The following is a 24001-nucleotide window of genomic DNA, read 5'->3' as shown; positions in this document are numbered from 1 at the left end:
ATTAAATAATCACGTTTTATTCAAATTATTATAATTAAATGTAGTACCACCAATGTTGCATGATGTGTAAATACTTCACAAATTACATTTTATTCTGTATTTCTTGCGTAAAAAAACACAAACAAAAGGAATATTTGCTTGAAACAAAATAGACTTTCTTTCTGGTTAAATACGTGCCAGGTTTTGTGAAATTCCCTGGCATATATCCCACAATGCACAGTTGTGAAATCATTCAGTTTTGTTACATGAATTTCATCCCTTCTCTAACATTAAAACTGATTGTTCAGCCAGTTTTAAAGTCTGATTACAGCAGGGGAGATAAAGAACCACTGCTTAACTCCACACGAAACATGCTCATCCCTCAGCCCTCTGAGTCCATGATGAAGGTTTCAAAGTCAGGGTCCAGATCAGACACGAGGGCGTTCACAAAGTCCTGGATGGAGGGTCTTTTCTGCAACATGCCTGGACATGAAACAAGAGGGGCAAATTCCAATTACGTACACTCAGTTCCCTCAGTAACCCAGCACGATCTTCCTGCATTAATAACTTGTTTAGGTAAATGTTTTCCATGTACTTTGCATTGAGTAATGTTAACTTCAAAGAAGCACGGTAAATCTGAGCAGCATTTACTACAGCAGAAAAGCGGTAACTAAAAGGGCAGAGGTTTTATCTTCCCTGTGCTACATTATGAGAATATCGTCTTCCACAGGTTGACGCACTTCTGCCCTGCTCAGTGAACAGTGCAGCCAATTACAGAGAGCCGTCCTGCTAAACTGTGCACACTCGATTTACAATTCCTCTCTGCTGGCGCTTTGAAGTCTGCTCATTTCCCCTTGTAAAGCTGCCAATGTAAATAGGCCCTCCTCCCTTCCCCCTCTTTCCTGCACAGGTCACCTCTAAAACACATACAAACACAGCAAGTCCACACTGCAAAAGGCTGCGCCAAAATCTCATGCAACTCTGACCCTCAAACCCTGTATATACATCTTTCACAATGAATAATTAGTACTGTTAATATTTTTACTGACAATCAATTGATTGTGATTCTGTACTAAATTATAAGATGATAATCTGAAATCTGGTAACAATCACTTCACAATATGGCTTTATTTAATTCAATTTTCTTCAGACTTATACACTGGATATAGATTTGTACAGAGCTCCTAAGGGAACATGGTGATGCAAAAATGTTTTTAATGTTTTTGCATTTGCTCACAAAATTTGTGTTCTCTTGCAGAACTGTTGTGTTCCCCCGAGAAATTATGCATTCTCTCACAATGGTATTGAGTTCCCTAAGAACATTTGCGTTCTTCTGCAAAAGTGTTTTATTGCCCTTCTCTACAAAACATTTGCATCCCACTACGAAACTTTGCGTTCTCTTCAAAACATTTGTTCCACCGAGAAACTTTGCGTTCTCTTCAAAACATTTGTGTTCCACCGAGAAACTTTGTGTTCTCTTCAAAACATTTGTTCCACCGAGAAACTTTGCGTTCTCTAAAAACATTTGTGTTCCACCGAGAAACTTTGCGTTCTCTTCAAAACATTTGATTTCCAACGAGAAACTTTGCGTTCTTTTCAAAACATTTGATTTCCAACGAGAAACTTTGCGTTCTCTTCAAAACATTTGCGTTCCACCGAGAAACTTTGCGTTCTCTTCAAAACATTTGCGTTCCACCGAGAAACTTTGCGTTCTCTTCAAAACATTTGCGTTCCACCGAGAAACTTTGCGTTCTCTTCAAAACATTTGTGTTCCCCTGAGAAACTTTGCGTTCTCTTCAAAACATTTGTGTTCCCCTGAGAAACTTTGCGTTCTTTTCAAAACATTTGTGTTCCACTGAGAAACTTTGCGTTCTCTTCAAAACATTTGCGTTCCACTGAGAAACTTTGCGTTCTCTTCAAAACATCTGCGTTCCACTGAGAAACTTTGCGTTCTCTTCAAAACATTTGTTCCCCTGAGAAACTTTGCGTTCTCTTCAAAACATTTGCGTTCCACTGAGAAACTTTGCGTTCTCTTCAAAACATCTGCGTTCCACTGAGAAACTTTGCGTTCTCTTCAAAACATTTGATTTCCAACGAGAAACTTTGCGTTCTCTTCAAAACATTTGCGTTCCACCGAGAAACTTTGCGTTCTCTTCAAAACATTTGCGTTCCACCGAGAAACTTTGCGTTCTCTTCAAAACATTTGCGTTCCACCGAGAAACTTTGCGTTCTCTTCAAAACATTTGTGTTCCCCTGAGAAACTTTGCGTTCTCTTCAAAACATCTGCGTTCCCCTGAGAAACTTTGCGTTCTCTTCAAAACATTTGTGTTCCCCTGAGAAACTTTGCGTTCTCTTCAAAACATTTGCGTTCCACTGAGAAACTTTGCGTTCTCTTCAAAACATCTGCGTTCCACCGAGAAACTTTGCGTTCTCTTCAAAACATTTGCGTTCCACCGAGAAACTTTGCGTTCTCTTCAAAACATTTGCGTTCCACCGAGAAACTTTGCGTTCTCTTCAAAACATTTGTGTTCCCCTGAGAAACTTTGCGTTCTCTTCAAAACATTTGTGTTCCCCTGAGAAACTTTGCGTTCTTTTCAAAACATTTGTGTTCCCCTGAGAAACTTTGCGTTCTCTTCAAAACATCTGCGTTCCACTGAGAAACTTTGCGTTCTTTTCAAAACATTTGTGTTCCACTGAGAAACTTTGCGTTCTCTTCAAAACATTTGTGTTCCCCTGAGAAACTTTGCGTTCTCTTCAAAACATTTGCGTTCCACTGAGAAACTTTGCGTTCTCTTCAAAACATCTGCGTTCCACTGAGAAACTTTGCGTTCTCTTCAAAACATTTGTGTTCCACTGAGAAACTTTGCGTTCTCTTCAAAACATCTGCGTTCCACTGAGAAACTTTGCGTTCTCTTCAAAACATCTGCGTTCCACTGAGAAACTTTGCGTTCTCTTCAAAACATCTGCGTTCCACTGAGAAACTTTGCGTTCTCTTCAAAACATTTGTGTTCCACTGAGAAACTTTGCGTTCTCTTCAAAACATCTGCGTTCCACTGAGAAACTTTGCGTTCTCTTCAAAACATCTGCGTTCCACTGAGAAACTTTGCGTTCTCTTCAAAACATTTGCGTTCCACCGAGAAACTTTGCGTTCTCTTCAAAACATTTGTGTTCCCCTGAGAAACTTTGCGTTCTCTTCAAAACATCTGCGTTCCACTGAGAAACTTTGCGTTCTCTTCAAAACATCTGCGTTCCACTGAGAAACTTTGCGTTCTCTTCAAAACATCTGCGTTCCACTGAGAAACTTTGCGTTCTCTTCAAAACATTTGTGTTCCACTGAGAAACTTTGCGTTCTCTTCAAAACATTTGTGTTCCCCTGAGAAACTTTGCGTTCTTTTCAAAACATTTGTGTTCCCCTGAGAAACTTTGCGTTCTCTTCAAAACATTTGTGTTCCCCTGAGAAACTTTGCGTTCTCTTCAAAACATTTGCGTTCCACTGAGAAACTTTGCGTTCTTTTAAAAACATTTGTGTTCCCCTGAGAAACTTTGCGTTCTCTTCAAAACATTTGCGTTCCACCGAGAAACTTTGCGTTCTCTTCAAAACATTTGCGTTCCACTGAGAAACTTTGCGTTCTTTTAAAAACATTTGTGTTCCACTGAGAAACTTTGCGTTCTCTTCAAAACATCTGCGTTCCCCTGAGAAACTTTGCGTTCTTTTCAAAACATTTGTGTTCCACCGAGAAACTTTGCGTTCTCTTCAAAACATTTGTGTTCCACTGAGAAACTTTGCGTTCTCTTCAAAACATTTGTGTTCCCCTGAGAAACTTTGCGTTCTCTTCAAAACATTTGTGTTCCCCTGAGAAACTTTGCGTTCTCTTCAAAACATTTGCGTTCCACCGAGAAACTTTGCGTTCTCTTCAAAACATTTGCGTTGCAACGAGAAAATTTGCGTTTTCTTCAAAACATTTGCGTTCCACCGAGAAACTTTGCGTTCTCTTCAAAACATTTGTGTTCCCCTGAGATACTTTGCGTTCTCTTCAAAACATTTGTGTTCCCCTGAGATACTTTGCGTTCTCTTCAAAACATTTGCGCTCCAACGAGAAACTTTGCGTTCCACCGAGAAATTTTGCGTTTTCTTCAAAACATTTGTGTTCCACTGAGAAAATTTGCGTTCTCTGCAAAACATTTGCGCTCCAACGAGAAACTTTGCGTTCCACCGAGAAATTTTGCGTTTTCTTCAAAACATTTACATTCCGTTGCGTTTTCACAAGACTTTTGCATTCCACGAGAAACTTTGCATTCTCTCGAAAAACATTTGCTTCTCTCGCAAAACTGTTGCGTTCCCCCAATAAACTTTGCATTCATTCACAAAAGCTTTGAAATATATTTTTTTCTCCAACCTCATTTTATTTCCATAAACGTTTTGTGAACTTTTCCTTCAATTAAATAGTTTTTCATCACCATGTCCGCTTTGGAGATTCCATAGACTTGTGATCTGAATTTGGTGGATTTTTAAGCACAAGCTGGACTGGACATGAAGGATAAAGAGAGACAAGTACTGCTAAAAAAACGAAGAAATAAAACATAGGAATGCTGGCATTATGACTGTTACAGTAAGTAGTCCCACCTCAATATGTACACCTAACTGTCCTCATATCGTTTCCAGCTGAATGCTACAGCCACAGATGCTGTTCAGAGAGCTAAAGATGTAACAGACTATTTATTTAATCTCGGAATGGATCACACTAGGACTAGACGTCTCCAGCTTTAATGCCACTTTCTGTAATGATGTTTATTTCCTAAGTTCACTCTAGAGGGGATTCAGACTACAAGTCTATCCAGACTCACATTATTTTTCGATTTCAAAACCAAAAATATACAAATTAAGACCCATATCCAGTGAGAATAAAGATATCAGATAAATGTGAAGGAATGAGCTTCATATTTCTGATGTTAAAGAGTTGGGCTACATTATTTGTTTTTTTTCCTGAGCTCTTGAATTATCCATTCAAAACAAATTAGAGCAATTAAAATGTGAGAATGTTTGCCCTTATAAAGCCTTGGTTGGTAGTAAAAATAAAACATTTCATCATCTTATTTATTGTGTGTGTGTGTGTATATATATATATATATATATATATATATATACAGTATATATATATATATATATATATACAGTATATATATATATATATATATATATATATATATACAGTATATATATATATATATATATATATATATATATATATATATATATATATATATATACATACACATATGCATACACACACAAAAATATTATTTTAAAAACATATTAAAAAAAGTATACTAATGTTCAACCCTACCACGGAGGAATAATTTATATTTTTTCGTGGGAACATGATTACATGGTTAACAGGATCAAACATTTGCAGGGATGGATGGAGTAAAGTCACCATATTTATCAGTGCAGGTGCATATTGTGTGTTTTATTATGAATCAAACGGACTTTCTTTGTTTGAAATGGAGTCCAACCACAGAACGAATGTCCGACATGCCTTTTCAAACACATTCCCTTCACAGAGAGCTTCATTCATCCATAGAGAACAAGAGGATGAGGAGGCTCTGTCTGATTGGTCAGAAGAACTCATGACTGGGATTGGAGGATGATGAAACTAAAAACACATCAAAGTGAGGCAGACTCATCTCTCCTCAATTAATCCCCGTCTAAACGCTGTTCTTTGGCACCTGTGCCGTACGCCACACCTTGAGGTTGTGCAGTTACGTGGGCACAGCGGGACATGGTGGAACATGACTCAGGTAGCGCTGGTTTGGATTGCATATGAAAGAGGCAAGGGTTATCAAGAGGTCAAATGAGGACTTGACACAAGATACGATATGAACTCTGAATTATGCAACCAAACCTCTTGAGTTGAATGTTTCGTTATGCGTTCCTGAAAGAGTTCCAGTAGTCCTGGTCTCCATGCGCACTGCTTAGACTCAGATTGAGCAATGTTTAAAGACTAAGAAGATAATTACAGCCTCCCTCCCAGCAGATGAAGAGATTTTCTGGTTTCTCCACGGCTTTGATGTTCGTAACTATTTGAAACATGTCACGAGTTGAAAGCAATAAGCTCATGATCTACCTGAAGGCTGAAATTACTTCATCATTGACTCTGTAATTAAAACTGGAGGTCTCAAAGCTTTGTCAAAGAATAAAAATAAAGCTCAAGTTTCAAGGATTATGCCACTGTTGCACATGAATCATGTGGCTTATTGTCTGCATGAAAACGTTGGATGGGTTGATTACCCATATTCTTCAAAATAATCTTCAACAGAAGTAAGAAATTCATCCAGGTTTGGAAAAACATGAGGGTGAGTAAATGATGACTGAATTGTCATTTTTGGGTGAACTATCCCTTTAAGCCAGAACAAAGTGACATCATGCACTTTATTTTCTTAAATTTTTGTAGAAAATTAAAATTTTACATGTGCCATCTTATTTTTTTCTAAACATATTTTAAGAAATTTATACCACTCCATTAATTAAGAATGCTCAGCGTTAAAAACTCAACATCAATGTTCATCACAAAATCTGCATACGAAATTGTGATTTGTCTGGTCTTCCTTGCATACTGCACGTGTGATAATGTGCTGATTCTTTTGTGCAGTCACAGTAGACTGAGAAGACGATATGTGTATTAGCGTATTAAGCGTCTTGATAATGATTAAGTGGCTCTCAGTATACTTACAGTATACCACTATATTTCCTTCACCGTCTAATCCAGTGTCTCTAAAGTTATTTATGTGATTGTGATTGCATATTGATGTATATGAATGCAATGTGTACTTGGCTGTAAAGCCCAAAAACTATTTGAATTGAAACCCCATCAAAGAACGTCTTAAAGTAAGGTGAACCCGACCTTCCTGTGATCCTGTGTCTAAAACTCATGCATGTCACCATCTGTGTGCTACAGCGCTACAACATATCCCAGCCCAGGTGCTCGACTGTGCTATTGTTCTTTCAGGCCGTCCTTCGCCACTAAAATAGAGGTCCCTGGGAAAGCTGAGGGCCATGAAAGACACCTCTGTGCCGCCCATGGCTGGAGAACACAGGGCTTCAGTCAGCATGGCCGTCAGTCCGTCACTTTCCTCTCTCTGCTATGCCATCTAATCCAGCCTGGACTTTTCAGCACCAGAGGCCTGGGATCCGGCCAGCGAGGAGCGAGGAGCCCGGCAGATAAAAACGGCCCGGGCTACAGACTCTCTCTAGGGTGGCTCTTGTTCCACTGTGATCCGGCACAAAGGAGGGGGCGGTGGAGAACTGAGGAGGACCTCTCTGAACCGGACCGTTAATAATGAAAAATACATGTGGTTAAGGAATCGGAAAATAAGCAATGTTATAAATTAATTAACAACTAATATTATAGATATTTATATTATTTTAATTTATAAAAAAAAATTAAATCATTTATTTTTCTAAATATATTTTTTAATACGTTTTTTTAATACGTTTTTTTTACTATGTGGAAACGTATATTATGGTATTTCCAACATGATGTGAACCAGTGTTATTTAAGTATCATTTGCAATACTATTATAGTTTTTATTAATATTTTGAATCAGTTTTTATTTCAATATTTTCCATTTTCATTTTAATATTTTCCATTTTCATTTTAATTTCAGTTAAAATGCTAGTAATTTTGTTGTGGTTTTGTTATTTTAATAGTTTTTATATAAATGTCAATACAGTATTTTTGAATTTTTTTCTTTCAGTTTGAGTTATTCTAGCGCATCAAGTTAAAATAAATTAAAATAAAAATCATGACGAGTTTAAATAAATATAATATATAATATAAATAAAGCTATATGACATACAAATTAAAAAAATGTTTTTATAAAAGGTTTATTTTTGATATAAGATTCTAAAACTAAATCTGGATCCTCACTTTATTAAAAAATATTTTCATAAGAACCAACCAAAAAGTAAAGAGAGTCCTAGAAGAGTTAAAATCATCACAGTCCAACAAAATGTGCATCAGAGTGACTGGATTTATTAATTCCTTACTAATTGCAGTCTTTAATGAGCTATACTCTTTTGTAAACAAGCTTTTTAAGAAATGAATGACATAAAAAAAACTGTCAAATCTTACTGATTTGTAACTGTAAAACCATCAAAATCCATAAAAATGTGCATCAGAGATATTGGACTATGATATTGGCATAAGGGGCATCATACAAATATTGATAATTAATTTGGTGCTCACATGGGGCAATACCAGGGCTGGGAAACTTGTCATCTAGTAGAGATCCTGCTATTCTGTCATTACAGTGGTATATTCAACCTTGATAGCAACTTAATCTGTTTGTCTGCTTTTATTATGTAATGACATTTTGACATTGGGATGATTTCTTTGTAATTACCATGCACTGAATAATTATTCACTATAACACCAGAAACTGATGTCAGTTTGGATGTTGACTCTATAAGGGACAAAGAAATAGCAGTGACTGAACTAACTCTTTTCTCAAGTGCAGACTTTTTCCCTTACCTTCCACCATCAGCATGGGTTCCTTCGCTCCTCCATGAGCCAGCATCTCTCTACGGTAACGTTCTCCAGTTTCCCTGCAACAACGTGAGCAGACAGAGGTTTACTTCACACTACCAGCATCCTTCCCACAATCCAAGCCCATAAACCCTTATGTTCCCTCTCTAACTGCCAGACATGTCCAAAACTGTCCAACAAAAGGAAGTGCTAAAGAACAAAACCACAGTGGAGTAGTTAAGATATCCTGGTATTTTGAAAGACCCCATGAAATGAAAACAGGAGTTTTGTGGTTTTCAGTCCGTGCCTGTTAACTGTAAGGCCATCTTTATGTTAGTGCACTCTTATATGTTAACACATTTATCACACATTTCACGAAATCAAATTTAATGATTTTCATGCTTGCATACACTTTATATTTTTATTATTGGGATATATAGTTCCCAATAACTATATATATATAGGGTATATGTAACCCTATGCACTTCCAAAAAAACAAAAACAAATTAACTTTCATTGAAAGGTTCATTGAGGAATCAAAAACGGTTCTTCTATGACATCACTGCAAAAACGACTTTTTGGAACCTTTATTTTTTAAACGTTAGGGTAAAAAAAAAATCAAACTAGATGTAATACAAGGGTGATTTAACTAATGAATCTTTCACAAACCTGTTGAGGGGGTCTTTATAGAAACACTGTTTCCACACCATGGAGGCCACGGCCCGTGACATCAGGTACGAGTAGTACTTCGCCCCATAGCCGATGAGATGACTGAACCTCAGCTGCCAGGCCTGCAGAGACAGATGCAGCTGAACTAATCACAAGCTGCCGTAGGAATATTCCTGTTACATCTCTGTAAACACCTGCCAAGTTATTTCCTAACCTGGAAAAATGCTGATGCTCACATCACTTAATATCTGACCCAGTTAAATGGAACAGTCAAGGTAAGGTATTGCCACATAATGCCTTCAGGACCAAATTCATTACTAAATATTTACATTCTCAGTGCACAAATGGCACAAAGCCTTCTTCCATGGCTACTTTACTCCAAGGCAAATTAAAGACAGTGATAATGTTTTGGGTGAGAGCAAGGTGTGGAAGTATTTGGCCATAAAAACACAGGCTAGATTTGTGTTGAAAAAGCTCAGTAGTGCAAACGCATCGCTCAGGGATGGAGACGTGCTTAGACACCCGCTGTTACCATTATCCCTGCAGGAAATGAACCGAGCTCACTAACTTATGCTTGATATGGCAGTGAATAGGGGCAACAATCCTGTTGGTATATGATAAAATCAGTTTATAGCTGTAGCTGGGTTCAAAAAGTCAACAAGTAGGATGATCAGACTGTAACTGCTATTATGAATATTTTAGCCTTTCTGTTATCTATAAGCTAGTGTGCTCCAAAACTATAAGTCTAAATATAAGCATTCAAAACTTAGTCTCTCACTAGTTTATGAATCATATGAATCAATGATTTTGATGACATCACTCTGCACTTCAGCTCCTCATCAGATTTTCTGTCCAATAAAATGCTCTTTAGAATCTAAAGCGTCCCGGCCCCTGCATTGCAAATAGACGCTCAAGCTGCGGCTGATATTGGTCACGTTCACACATTTACTATTTTCTACATGGTAAATAGCACATAGTGCACTTGCACTATATAGGGGATAGGTAACGATTCAGACAGTGTTAATATGCTTTCCATTGTGTCGAATGAAGTCTGGTTTCAAGCTAGTGTCACATGAGCACAGCAGCATGCACACAGTCTGCTTCAATCCAAAGACACAAGAGCATATGCTCTAGTCGGGATCATATGTGCGATTCGGCGCAGACCAGAAAACGTATCGGACCCATCTGAATTCTGCACAGAATTCTATATTTAAAGCGATATGGAGGAGATTAGGAGGAGAAACGATTTGAGATTAGGAGGAAACTGCAGCTTTACCGAGCTCATCGGCTCTGGCCGAGCTGTCTGTGATATAAACAAAACCCTATTGGCTATTTAAAAAAAGGGGAGGAGCTGCTCGATATGTCCCTCTCTTCCTGTTTTAGTGGAAATTACGTCAACACATTGAATAATGCTGCACGTTTCAAGGAACTTAATGTATTGTTGTACAACAAGGCACTGTTGTTCGGTGGGTCTCACGCATACATGGATTTGCCCCGACTGCCCAAAATCCTGTGACAACTGTATCTGTCAAATAAAACCAAGAAACAAACAAAACAAAAAATCCACACCAACAAACCAAACGGGAAAAAAACAAAAAACAAACCAAGAGAAACAAAAAATGAAAACAACAAAAAACAAAACAAAAACAACATACCAAGAAACAAAAAAAGAATACGAAAACAATATAAGAAACCAAGCAACAACAAAAAAATCCAAACCAAAAAAAACAACAAAACAAGCTAAACAAACCAAAAAATAAACAAAACAACGAACCAAGAAACAAAACCAAACAAATGAGAAAAAAACAAACAACAAAAACAAACAAACCAAGAAACAAAATAATTCAAAGCAGGAAACAAACAAATCAACAAACCAAGAAACAAACAAAACAAAGAAGGCTTTATACCATAGACGACATTCCTCTCCAATCACAGGGCCCAGGGCAATATCAGGCACATTAGACTTATTTGCTATACGCTAAATACATTATTTATGTCACAGTGTTACAACCTCCTGAACATAGGAGTCCAGATACATGTGTTATATAACTATATACTTTTGTAGTTGGTACATAATAAAAGCATTCCTATCATACTACAGATTATAAAGGACTCCACAAAGACATCTGGCTGTAATGATTAGTAAGGGACATGCTGGACAGTCTGTTCTTACGCAGAATGTGTGTAAGTGTTTCACTGCGAGGTTGATGAAGAGAGCCAGGGTTGTGTAAACAGCACTATGAGAGACACATTATGGTTGAGAAAGGTGAAACCGCTGTAGAACACAGACTTAAGCCCCAGAGTATCAGCAAGACATATCCCATATGGCCTCTAATGACTTCAGTAAGCCCAAACGCACTCCTGCAGAGATGTAAAATCTGAAAGCTAAACATTAGCAAAACAGAACAGCTACTTGACTATCAACACTTGCCTAAAATCTGTATTAGGTTGTGGAAATATTTTCACTGGAGATGGGTTCTGTCAGGCTGCTGGCCACCAGATACTTCAAAATCTACATTGATAAGAATTTCACAATTACAGTACTTTGCATAAAGGCCGTGAGCTAATTAAATCTAATACGGTAATACCGGACATGTACGCTCTTTGCATCCCATCATGTATCTCAGTGGCCAGAGGAATGTAACAATGTGTGAATGTTGCCAAACACACAACACAACTTCTGTTTTCAACATTGATAATAATTTTATCAATAGCAGCATATCGGCATATTAGAATGATTTCTGAAGGATCACGTGACACTGGAGTAATGATGCTGAAAATCCAGCTTTCACATCACAGAGATAATATTTGACATTGCTGTTTTTACTGTATTTTTGTTCAAATAAATGCCGTCTTAGTGAACATAAGAGACTTCTTTTAAAACCTTTTTAAAAAATCTTACTGACCGCAAACTTTTGAAGGGTTAGTGTACATTGTAGGTGGGACCACTAAAATGTCGGGCCAAAACTTTGTCAGGTAAAAATCTAATTTTATATCTTTACTGCAACAATATAATTTGTCAAAACAGCTGTGATCCTTCAATAGAGTTGCATGCCGAGGGTTTTACAGCCATATGTGGACTGAGGTAAGCTTTCATTTGTCCTTTAATAGTCAATAAAACATGCATCCTACAGGAATGAAAGACACGCATATTATTAGCTGCGTTCCCGTGAGGCAGTAATAACGGATAAGAAAGGGGGAAGCTGGGTGATTTAGACGATGGTAAAGACATTACGGCTGAAGCAATTAAAGAGAGAGAGGAATATTTAGAGTTGGGGGGAAGCCTGATTCCCAGTGGCTCCACATAATTACAGCCCAGGATGAACGGTTTATGAAGGCCATTCCAAAATAAAATATGTGTTTTAGATCGCCCCAGTTCTCAGGCGGCCATCTCTACAGCTGCTGAAGAGCTAAGAAAAGCAATTCAAACTATGTTTTCCCTTCCAAATAGACTCTTGAAAGAAGAGTTTCAAATATTTCCCCCAGGGAGAGCTTCTTCAAAGTATATCTCTGCTTTGTTATTGAAAAAAAAAGGGCCCCGAAAAGGGCCGGAGAGCGGAGAAAAGCATTTTAATCCTTTAACCGTGCAGTGTCTGTGTAGAAAACCACAGGGCAGGAAAGGGGCCAAAACTAAACTACCTTGGTGTGTTGATCTGTTTTTGTACTTCAGAAGGGGAGTATAAGATGTTATTAAGGATTAGTCAAGGAACGATTCCCAAACATTCATTAACTTCAATAACGCCAATGGATCACTTCATTTCAGGGCAACAGACCACCTACATTTGAGAGATGTGCTTTTTGTGCAGCAACTTCTAGGAGGCATTAAATAAATCATTCAAAGTTATCCTTAAGATCATGTATTTTGTTGTTTTAAGATTTCCTAAACCTGGTTTTGAAAATACAGGGAGTTTTTTTTTTGTTGCCAGTTCTACTTAATGGATTGTCAGAAAAAAGCAGAAAATGGTGGCTTCAACATTTAAAATGTGTCAACATATATGTCCTTTGACATTCAAAAAATGTTTTAACATTGGGGGGAAAAAAATACACATTGCAACCATTATATTTTTTTAATTCAAATGAAACACACTTACAGTGTTGGTGACATATGGCAGGCCATAATACTTCTTCTGCATGTCTATCATGATATCTGTCGTTGATCGATTTTGTGGTTTTCCATGATAAACTTGATCCAGGATTGCATAGAAAACCTAAAGAGAAACATTTACAGAAATTTTTAGTACAGATACCAAACCATTTATGAAAATGTTGCATTATATATCGTCAATATTAGATTTATATCTAGTATTTTTTCCAATTAATACATATTTTTAAATATTTTTATTAAACAAAATTATTACCTAAATGATTTAAAATGAATTGAATTGAAATTTAAAAAATGTTTTATTTTTTATGTAACAGGTCACCACATTAGTTATGGGCCATAATAAAAGGTTTTGTTCGAAACCTTGTTGTTGAATGAGAAGATCTGGTACCTGAAGTTGAGTGTCAGCCGCACCACAGACCTTCTTGGACTCACAAAGACGGGCCACCATGCTCTGCGGCAAAGGCTATGGGAAGAAAGGAGCAGAATTTTTTTTTTATTTCAGATGAATTGGGAGTTATATTTACTACTTTTATGGTGCTTTTGCCTCCTGTTTAAAACAAGAACCATAAATTCTTATTTATTGTAGTTGCATGGAAAAGAATTTAAAGGGGTCCTATTATGCTCATTTACAAGTTCTTTATTTTTATTTATTGAGTTTACTAGAATGTGTTTACATCATTTAATGTTAAAAAAAAAAAAATTCTTAAAAATGTATGTTGTTGCAGCACCTGTTTTCACCCTCTGTCTGAAATCTCTGTTTTAGTTTTCGATGTTGCTCTGACTGGTCAGCCGGCCTGTTGTGATTTTTCTACCACTTAGAGCGTGTCGAAAATCTTCTAACGTCCCTTACCATAACCGATGAGTACACACCAGAGAGGGTTCCTGAGGCGCTGTAAACACTACTGTAACAACACAAACTGTGGTGCCAGTTTTGCCATTTTACTTCAAGCCCGAGTCCGATAACGATAGTCAAGATGAACAAGCTGATCAACCCAAACCACCTTCAATGGCACGACTTGTGCAGGATCTTTCACAGTGGTATCTTTATTTATTTAATTTAATTTATTTGTATACCTCTCTTACATTTCAAATGTGATGTTATATCTGTGTTATTTATAACAACTGACCTGCTTCGAACGGCATGTTTCAGAAAACAGTTGTTACAAAACAAAGGATTGTGGTTGTATACTGCTAAGTAATAGTGTGAAAAATACATTTTAACCACTGTTTCCTAAGTTTATTGGTCTAAGGAAGGCTGAAAAAGGGGGTTTAGATTCGGGGTGGAAAAACAGAATCTCTTGGACAAGACGCACCCTAACTAAACTCAACCTCGTCCCCTTTCTTATGCATGCCTTGATAGAAAATGATTTAAACTAGGAATTGCGCATATTGTGATGTGTACGTTCCCTGAAGAAAACCAAAGACTACAATAGAGGCATTTCAAGGATTTCAGAAACAGTACTTACTGATATAAAGAATAATTTCCTTTGGAGTGGACATTTTTTGCTTTGCAGACCGGTTTCATGCTCAAACAGCAACAGTACACAAACATAATAAGACCCCTTTAAAATCATTTTTGAAATAAAGACCAACATGAACATTGCAATGTACCTGTCCAGTCTGGTAGTGGCGAGCGAACTGACTGATCACGCGATAATCTGTGGCAAAGTATTCCATGAGAATAGAGGGCACCTCTGCGAAATCAGTGGCACATCGGGTTCCTGAAGAGAGAAACAAGGTCGCATGATCATGCTGCTCTGAGGACGTTGTAAAAGTTGAAGGCCACAAATGTGAACAAGCGATTTCTGTAGTGATCATCCCGTACCCGTCACGTGTTGGTAGTGGGTACGTCCCAGCATGGAGTGCATGGCATGGCCCATCTCATGGAAGAGATTTTCCATCATGCCCGGGCTGAGCAACGTGGGAGCGGACTGTGTGGGATGGGGCAGGTTTAGCATCAGGACCACCATTGGCAGCTGATACTGGCCATCATCCAGACGCCTCCCGCCACGAATGGTAAAGTGACAGTCCTGAGCGGGACACAAACAAGCTGGACTAACCAATACTGATTGGCTGAGCATTAAAAAAAACAACTTTGGTTTAATTTTGATGTTGAATAAATCAGCCAACATTTGACTGAATGAATCGCTTGAGTGAATAAATCATGATTTTTTCATCAATTAATCGATTTTATATGACTTGGTTGATTGAATGATTGAATCAGAATGATTTGGTATAATAACCTCCCAGGAGTATCTCACATGATTGCGTTCTCAAACACCAGGCAAAAAAAATATTTCTATGGCATTGCTGTCTAGGAGCTTTTGAAGTGGATTTACTTAATGTAAAAGTAACGAAAGTTATCATGAGGATTGTAATGTTTAAAGCAGATGTCTTAACAAATGTCAGTCGACCGGGAAGATTTAAAAACAAGCCGTTCATTCATAAATACGCGAGATCGCTGTGAAAATACAGACCGGAAGACAAAAGACAACGAGTGCAGCGCTGAAAAGGGGCGGGGCTACATAAGGTCTATAGCAGGGAAGAATTCAATTTCAAATGCAGTGATTGACTCACTCATAAAGACACTTACTCACTTGTTGCCACCTACTGGTGTAATGATGTAAATGAATATCAGTATGACCCACCACTCAGCTTATCAAATTTGAGGATTGGAACTTATTGTTGTATAATATTGTATAACAGATACTAATTTGAGATGGACAAGCTAAGGACAACAAGCGTAGATGGCTTATCTGAGTTCTTTACCTGGTAAGGTTTCTCAGGTCTGTAGAAGAAGTCACAGTAGATATATCCTAGCAGTCCCTCTGTTTCATGCACCACAGCCTGAGGGAACAGTTAAAAATGGCAAGTGACATAAAAAAAAGAAAGAAGTTGACTAGACCTGAAGATGAGCTCTCATTTAAGCCTGTTGGGTAAGATAATCAAGCACAGAAGCATGATCTCACCAGCTTGCGCACATCTTCGCTCCAGACCTCCCCCACACTGGGCTGCTCAGCCAGCAGTGATACACCAAACAGCTGTGTGAAAAGACCATTCAGACCTTCCATACACGCTCCCAGCGAGAAGTATGGACTGTACAGGCTTGGCTCGATGTTGAATCTGTGGAGACAAAACATAAACATGCCATGTTATTAAAGGCTGAGTGTTGTCCATTTCACATTTTTTTCACAAAAACCACAGACTACAAAAGAGAAATTACAAGAACGTAAAAAGAAATGTCTTTTTCTTCTTATTATTAATGTTGAACAGTTTTTTTCCTCGATTGCTAACGCACTATAACGGATTCAGTTGGCCCACTTTCCACAACAATTCATTCAGTTCTCATAACAAAGACACATTTCTCAAAATGTTTATCACATTTCACCTGTTTTCACACACATTCCAATTTTCTTAGTTATTTCTGCAAAACACTACACAAAAATACACAGGATTAACCATGTTCTCCTTCAGAAAAAACAAACACATAATTAACCCAAGCATCACAATGTGAACTCAAATAGCACACATTTATCCTTGAATCAACATTACGTTTACAACTGATGACACACCAATCAATCTCGGGATAATATAAATAGGAGATTGTGATTGTGTTTTCGAAAATGCATCTTAACAACAGAGAAGAATCATCTACAGGGTTTTTATGCTACTTACACATAAAGTATAATTACACTGTAACAGTACTTTAATTTCACTATTCTTTGTACAGTAAACTATTGCACGTTATACACCCTCAAACTCAGGCATTTTTATTTTTTTAGCTATTTTTTTCATTTACAGTATTTCTGCAGAACTCAGAAATGACTGTCTAAAAAAAGTCTTTTGTCAGAACACACCAAAACTGCTGTAGTACTCTATACTGTAAAGAAATTTGACCGAAAGTGCAGATGCTGACCTGTTTTTTTTACTGTAATTGACAGTATACTGTATTGTGTTGCATATTGAGCTCACAATCAATTCTTTGGTATTTGGCTTTACTAGTGCCTTTCATCATCACTTTACTGTAGTGTCATTTTTCCTAAAGCTCATTGTTGTGTTTTACTGTACCTGCACTCTTTCATTTACGTTGTAAACTGTAATGGACGATGATCTGAAAAAGTATTCCCAATCAGAGGTTTTTGTAACACTGTTTTGAATTGACCTCACTAGTTTTCAGAAAAGTAGTCTGTGTATTTGTTAGGTTTTGTGTGTCAAAGTTTGACAAAAGAGAATGTTTTAACTAAAATAATTGAATGTTTGACAGTAGTGTATTACTTTAGGAGGAAATTCTTAGATGTAAGAAAAGAATTTTTTTCCGCCTCAAGCTCAGGTCACTTACCTTTCTGCACGTATCACACCACTGAAGTAAGGATGGTCCCATGGCATTAATTCCTACAAAGGAAGATTTCATTCTGTTTTAATTCTTGCATGCATAGAACAATGAACTATTTCTCACTTAAACAAACTTGCAGCTATTATTAAGTTGCAGCTATATATCAAAGATAATTGAGCAGCGCTTACAGAATTTTTGGGGTTGAGTTTTGTCTTCATATCCTTCATCATTTCAAAATCCCTTTTAGTCCTAAAGTTTACAGAAATATAATTTGTTTAAATTATATAACATATATAAACATTATAAAATGATATACTATACATACATATACAAATTAAAAATATGTTTCAATACGCATGCATGCAACCAATACAATACACTGTAGTAGTGTCTTCGATGTTGTTCATTATATGTTGTCATTATAATGTTGTAGACAGTGACACCTAGTGGCACATCCTTGCAAAGACAACGACAATACTGTAATGGATAGATTAGGTTTATTCTTTCTTAAAAAAATCAGACAGTAACTTTTGCACATAATATATGAATTATTATGCACCTGTGGCTTAATGCAACTAACAAAATTTTGAAGAGAGCAAACTGAACCTGTCTGAGAGCTTGTCTGTGATCTGCTGTAAGAAGCTCATAACTGCCTCTGTAGAGAAACAGACCGGGTCATAAACTTGGATTTAAATACTATTAATAACATTAAACATAATATAATATAACTATTAAATTATTTATTTAAAAAATGAACATGAAGTTTGATAAGCACTGTGTTTAGAAATAATCATTATTCTTGCAGTTCTGCTTGGTTCAGCTACTGGTGCAGAAATTACACACTTCAAGTTTAAAGGGAATATACTGTATATATATATATACACATTTTCCAAAAAAGTCTTCTACCTGGGCTTTTGGCCATGGTTCCCTTTAATGCTCTGTGCGCATAAGATTCATAACCAACCAAGCAAGCCAGTTTATCTCTACAGGCCAGCAGTTCCTCAAGTATGTGCATCACATCTGCGTTCGGGTAGAGGAAAATTTTATACGCAACTTCCCTGACCTGAAAAATATGTGCACAGACAAAAAAAAAAAAACATAAAAAAACACTAGTTACACCACAACAAAGTCACCCGAGGGTCTAAAGGAAAAATGACAGTATTATACGAGTTTGTAACTATTTCAATCAATATGTATACAACATCAAAACAGTCTGTAGTAATTCAGGAAAGGTGACGTACCAGATCATCAGGAGCGTCCGCATGCAGGCCGCTGATCTGAACGTGCTTTCCGTCTTTACTGAAGTGCTGGTGAATGTGTTCAGGAAGAGCTCTCTTCTCTATTCTGTTGGGCATGTGGCAGCTCATGAGAAACTGATGGCTCAGATCCAGCAGCTTCACATTCAAGTTCACAGCCTCTTTCCTCTGTGAAAAAGGGGAAGGGTAATCTGAGAGATGCATAGCAGTGTCTTACACACTTACTGTCCAGTATAGTTGTCACGGTACCAAAACTTCAGCAGCCGGTACCAATACCAGTCAAATTTGCAGTTCTCTGTACCAATTTTGGTACCAGAGCAAAAACTGTATCAAGTACTTTAAATAATATTGTCTCCTCCATTGGTTATCACTGTCAATCATCGCAGTTTCCGATTCAATCACGCATTTAAATATGGCTGTCAATCCAGAATGTGTAATAAACAGAAAAGCAAGAGCCTACCTTTATATTCAACAAGTCTGTCAATCTCTAAAGCGCAAGCTCACTGAATTCTGCACTCTCACTGTCTCGGTCTTAATTGTACGATGAATCTCTTTTTGACATTGTGTTTACACTTTGTTGGTTATAGTAAACGGATGTGTTAGTGTGCGCACAATGTGTGCATTGATTGAACAAAAATCTTTTCGGCGCTGTTAAGTGGATCCTCGCTCAAAAGTGGCTCTGATTGGCCATTTCGTTCACGCGCTCAACAGATATGATTGTGATTGGCTACAATGCTCAACGGTTGTAAACACATGCTGTAAATATAAATCTTTGACAAACAAACACGAACGAGAGCGCTTGACAGCAGTGTCTATCAGCGGGTATCGAATATACCCTACCGATACGTTTGACAACCCTACTGTCCAGTAAAGTGAGATTAGAGCTGCACAATCCTGGATAAACTGAGAATCATGAACTCAGTTTTCATCAAGAACTCAGTCATGAACTCAGATTTACTCAGTTGTTTGCTTAAACTGAACAAAAATAACATATATTTAATTCATTTGAATGAATTATTATTATTTTTTAAAATCGGTTTGAATGAATGATTCAATGACTCACTCAAAAAGACTTTACTGGATGAATCAGTGTTTTTGAACAAATCTCTTGAATGAATGATTCAATGACAAATTCATTTTTAACAATCACTTGTCGCCACATACTGGTGTAACAATGTACAGTAATTGATACAATCTTAATTTTGTCAAGATACTATCAAAAGGTGATTTACTCAGTTTTGACATCAGTGTTTATATCCGAACTATAAACTTTTATCCCAGTACTTCTGTGATCCTCTGAATTATTGTAAGACAGAAATAATGAAACTGTGTTGCTGAAGACTGTTTGTGAAGCTGTTTCATACCTAAACATGATAACTGCTCTCTCTGAGTCAGCGGCAGTGCCAATGCAGATCTGAATGTTTGCTGAGATCTAGTCGATCAAGTCAAGATCAAGTTTAATGGCCGAAACATTGTCATTTAGGAATAAGATCACAGGGTGTTTGAATCGAGACTGCAATCTTTTTAATGATTAATTGTGCAGCTCTAACTGAGATGAGTCAAAAAAGTATATTTAATACAAAAAAATGTAATAATTCAAACCTGTTTTTTATCCAGATGGATTCCACTTATTTCGAAGTCAAACATGAACAGTTCAGCCACTCTTCTGCAACAATAAAACATTATATTAAATATTACAAAGTACTTTTTTTAAACAAAGAAAACACAGTAACACCACAAACCTCCATTAATGAAGTAACAAGATCAATTTGATTGGAATTTGTCTTTGAACGCATGCTTTGACATTTATCATACAATAAAACAGACGATCTGATTTATACCTTGTTTCTGGGTCCAGTTTGGCAAAGATCTCTTTGTTATCCAACAGGTCCTTTAAGCTCTTACACAATTCAACATTGGTATTGAGTCTGTAGGACAAAATAAAAACCATAAATATCGCTGTCAAGAAAAAAAAAAATATATATATATATATTAAAGTGGATATACATCCAGGCCCACCTCTCCACCATAGTACCAAGGTTTATACAAGTCCTCTCTGCAGCCTCACGGTAAGACGGGTCGGGATGTGCCACTTTAATAAAGTCTGCCTACAAAAAAATTTATATTAATATATGTGAGATGTATTTTTAATATATAAATATTTTTTATTCCAATATATTTAAATTGTAATTTATTCAGGTGATGTCAAAGCTGAATTTTCAGCATCGTTACTCCAGTCTTCAGTGTCACATGGTCCTTCAGAAATCATTCTAATATGATGATTTGCTGCTCAAGACACATTTATTATTATTATGATGATCAATTTTGAAAACAGTTTTCACTGCATATGTTATGAAATCTTTTTGTGAACATATTTTGAGAAAACAGTGGTACACTACCATTCAAAGATAAAAAAATAAAAAGATATTAATACTTTATTTCCGCACGGATACAATAAATTGATCAAAAGTGACAATACATACATTTATAATGTTACAAAAGATTTCTATTTCACATGAATGCTGTTCTTTGGAAATGTCTATTCATCAAACAATGCTGGAGAAAAAAGTACCACAGTTTCCACAAAAATATCTCCATTTAAATTGTGACAGAAATTTCAACTGAGGAGAGTAGTACGCTAAAGTTCGCATTTATCATCTTCAACTATTATAATTATTTGTATTGTTAGCAATTCAACTTGTTTACCATGTCTGCCACTCTGCACAGGCTGTCTGACAGTTTGTCAAATATCTCCACAGTGTGGACTCCAGGGGGGCAGAGGCAGGCTTTCTCCACCAGCTGCTCTGTCTCCTGCAGGGCTCTGTCCTGGACCACCTCAAAACCCTCAACAGAGCCGAGCTCTGGGACACCAAACAACCCCTGTCACACACACACATGCACAGTTAACGTTTAGTGCTTTGGGATATTAAAGGTCAATCAAACAGCAATTAAAATTAGACATAGATACAGAGCGTACCACATTTTGTTGGTAGAGCTCTAGTCTCCTGTGGACTTTAGCATTGAAAGCAGCTCCTACAGGAGACCAGGTGGTGACTGTCCTACAGACACGCGCTGCTGTCCCGCGCCTGAGCAAACACAGCAGCGGTCTGTACGCGGACATTACAGATGATGACAGTCAACATGCGACTCTACAACCACACTCAATTCACTCTTCACAGCCAGAACAACAGACAGCTAAACTAACTAGATTGAACAACCCCAACAAACGGAAAAGCAGTGCAGTTGGTTGTGAAATGCTCCTTCCAATGACAGTGAGCAGCACTTTGATATTACAGAAGCACTTTCGACACGTAAATAAATTCGTGAGAATTTCTAAAATCATATTTTACTATTTAAGAACTTAAAAATCAAGCTTGATTTTTTAATGAATACAGCTGTGGTCTGATTATTTACAAGATATATCCAAAGATGTCACAGTGAGTTAAAACAGCAAGTAAAAATTAAGCGAATCATCTCTGGTATTTCAAAATAAAAGTTCATTATCTGAACATAATAAGCTGCTGGATATATGACTTAGCAACAGTTTATAATAATACTTGTAAATAATAATAAAATAAAATCAAAATCTACGATTTTCATCTCCTGTTCTCCTGTATTTCAAAATCAAACATTCAACTGATTGATTTAGCAACAGTTCTCTGTATATAATAATAATCATAATAATAGTAGTTATTATTGTTTATTATAATGTTTACTATATTGTTTATTGTTTTTATTGTTATTATTTCACATAATTGTTAAACATCAATTTGAACACTTAGATTTAAATAAGAGAGACTAGTAGTAATACAATTATATATATATATATATATATATATATATATATATATATATATATTTACTATTACTACTAGTCTCTCTTTATATATATATATATATATATATATATATACAGGTCTTTCTCAAAAAATTAGCATATTGTGATAAAGTTCATTATTTTCCATAATGTAATGATAAAAATTAAACTTTCATATATTTTAGATTCATTGCACACCAACTGAAATATTTCAGGTGTTTTATTGTTTTAATACTGATGATTTTGGCATACAGCTCATGAAAACCCAAAATTCCTGTCTCAAAAAATTAGCATATTTTATCCGACCAATAAAATAAGTGTTTTTAATACAAAAAAAAAAGTCAACCTTCAAATAATTATGTTCAGTTATGCACACAATAGTCAATACTTGGTCGGGAATCCTTTTGCAGAAATGACTGCTTCAATGCGGCGTGGCATGGAGGCAATCAGCCTGTGGCACTGCTGAGGTGTTATGGAGGCCCAGGATGCTTCGATAGCGGCCTTAAGCTCATCCAGAGTGTTGGGTCTTGCGTCTCTCAACTTTCTCTTCTCTCCTCAATATCCCACAGATTCTCTATGGGGTTCAGGTCAGGAGAGTTGGCAGGCCAATTGAGCACAGTAATACCATGGTTAGTAAACCATTTACCAGTGGTTTTGGCACTGTGAGCAGGTGCCAGGTCGTGCTGAAAAATGAAATCTTCATCTCCATAAAGCTTTTCAGCAGATGGAAGCATGAAGTGCTCCAAAATCTCCTGATAGCTAGCTGCATTGACCCTGCCCTTGATAAAACACAGTGCACTAACACCAGCGGCTGACATGGCACCCCAGACCATCACTGACTGTGGGTACTTGACACTGGACTTCAGGCATTTTGGCATTTCCTTCTCCCCAGTCTTCCTCCAGACTCTGGCACCTTGATTTCCGAATGACATGCAAAACTGAGCAACAGTCCAGTGCTGCTTCTCTGTAGCCCAGGTCAGGCGCTTCTGCCGCTGTTTCTGGTTCAAAAGTGGCTTGACCTGGAGAATGCGGCACCTGTAGCCCATTTCCTGCACACGCCTGTGCATGGTGGCTCTGGATGTTTCTACTCCTGACTCAGTCCACTGCTTCCGCAGGTCCCCCAAGGTCTGGAATCGGTCCTTCTCCACAATCTTCCTCAGGGTCCGGTCACCTCTTCTCGTTGTGCAGCGTTTTTTGCCACACTTTTTCCTTCCCACAGACTTCCCACTGGGGTGCCTTGATACAGCACTCTGGGAACAGCCTATTTGTTCAGAAATTTCCTTCTGTGTCTTACGCTCTTGCTTGAGGGTGTCAATG

General features: G+C 37.2%; 1 protein-coding gene across 1 annotated transcript; it reads right to left on the bottom strand.

The window, feature by feature from the left end:
- Positions 1-55: 55 nt before the first annotated feature.
- mipepa (mitochondrial intermediate peptidase a) lies at positions 56-22300 on the bottom strand. Its single transcript, XM_077207019.1, has 19 exons — positions 21845-22300; positions 21574-21747; positions 20887-20975; positions 20709-20795; positions 20470-20533; positions 18853-19035; positions 18518-18674; positions 18218-18266; positions 17800-17860; positions 17618-17670; positions 16248-16401; positions 16048-16125; positions 15104-15308; positions 14890-14999; positions 13667-13741; positions 13265-13381; positions 9174-9295; positions 8511-8584; positions 56-462 (listed from the first exon to the last, which is right to left on the bottom strand). The coding sequence occupies exons 1-19, from the start codon at positions 21986-21988 to the stop codon at positions 362-364; spliced, it is 2097 nt and encodes a 698-aa protein (XP_077063134.1). The 5' UTR covers positions 21989-22300; the 3' UTR covers positions 56-361.
- Positions 22301-24001: the final 1701 nt, after the last annotated feature.

The sequence above is a fragment of the Siphateles boraxobius genome, unplaced genomic scaffold (genome assembly GCF_051911475.1).
Source record: "Siphateles boraxobius isolate OS27281-9 unplaced genomic scaffold, OSU_SipBor_1 6, whole genome shotgun sequence".
Classification (NCBI taxonomy): Eukaryota; Metazoa; Chordata; class Actinopteri; order Cypriniformes; family Leuciscidae; genus Siphateles; species Siphateles boraxobius.
Note: the sequence above shows the minus strand (reverse complement) of the source record. Positions and strands in the feature narration are given on the sequence as shown.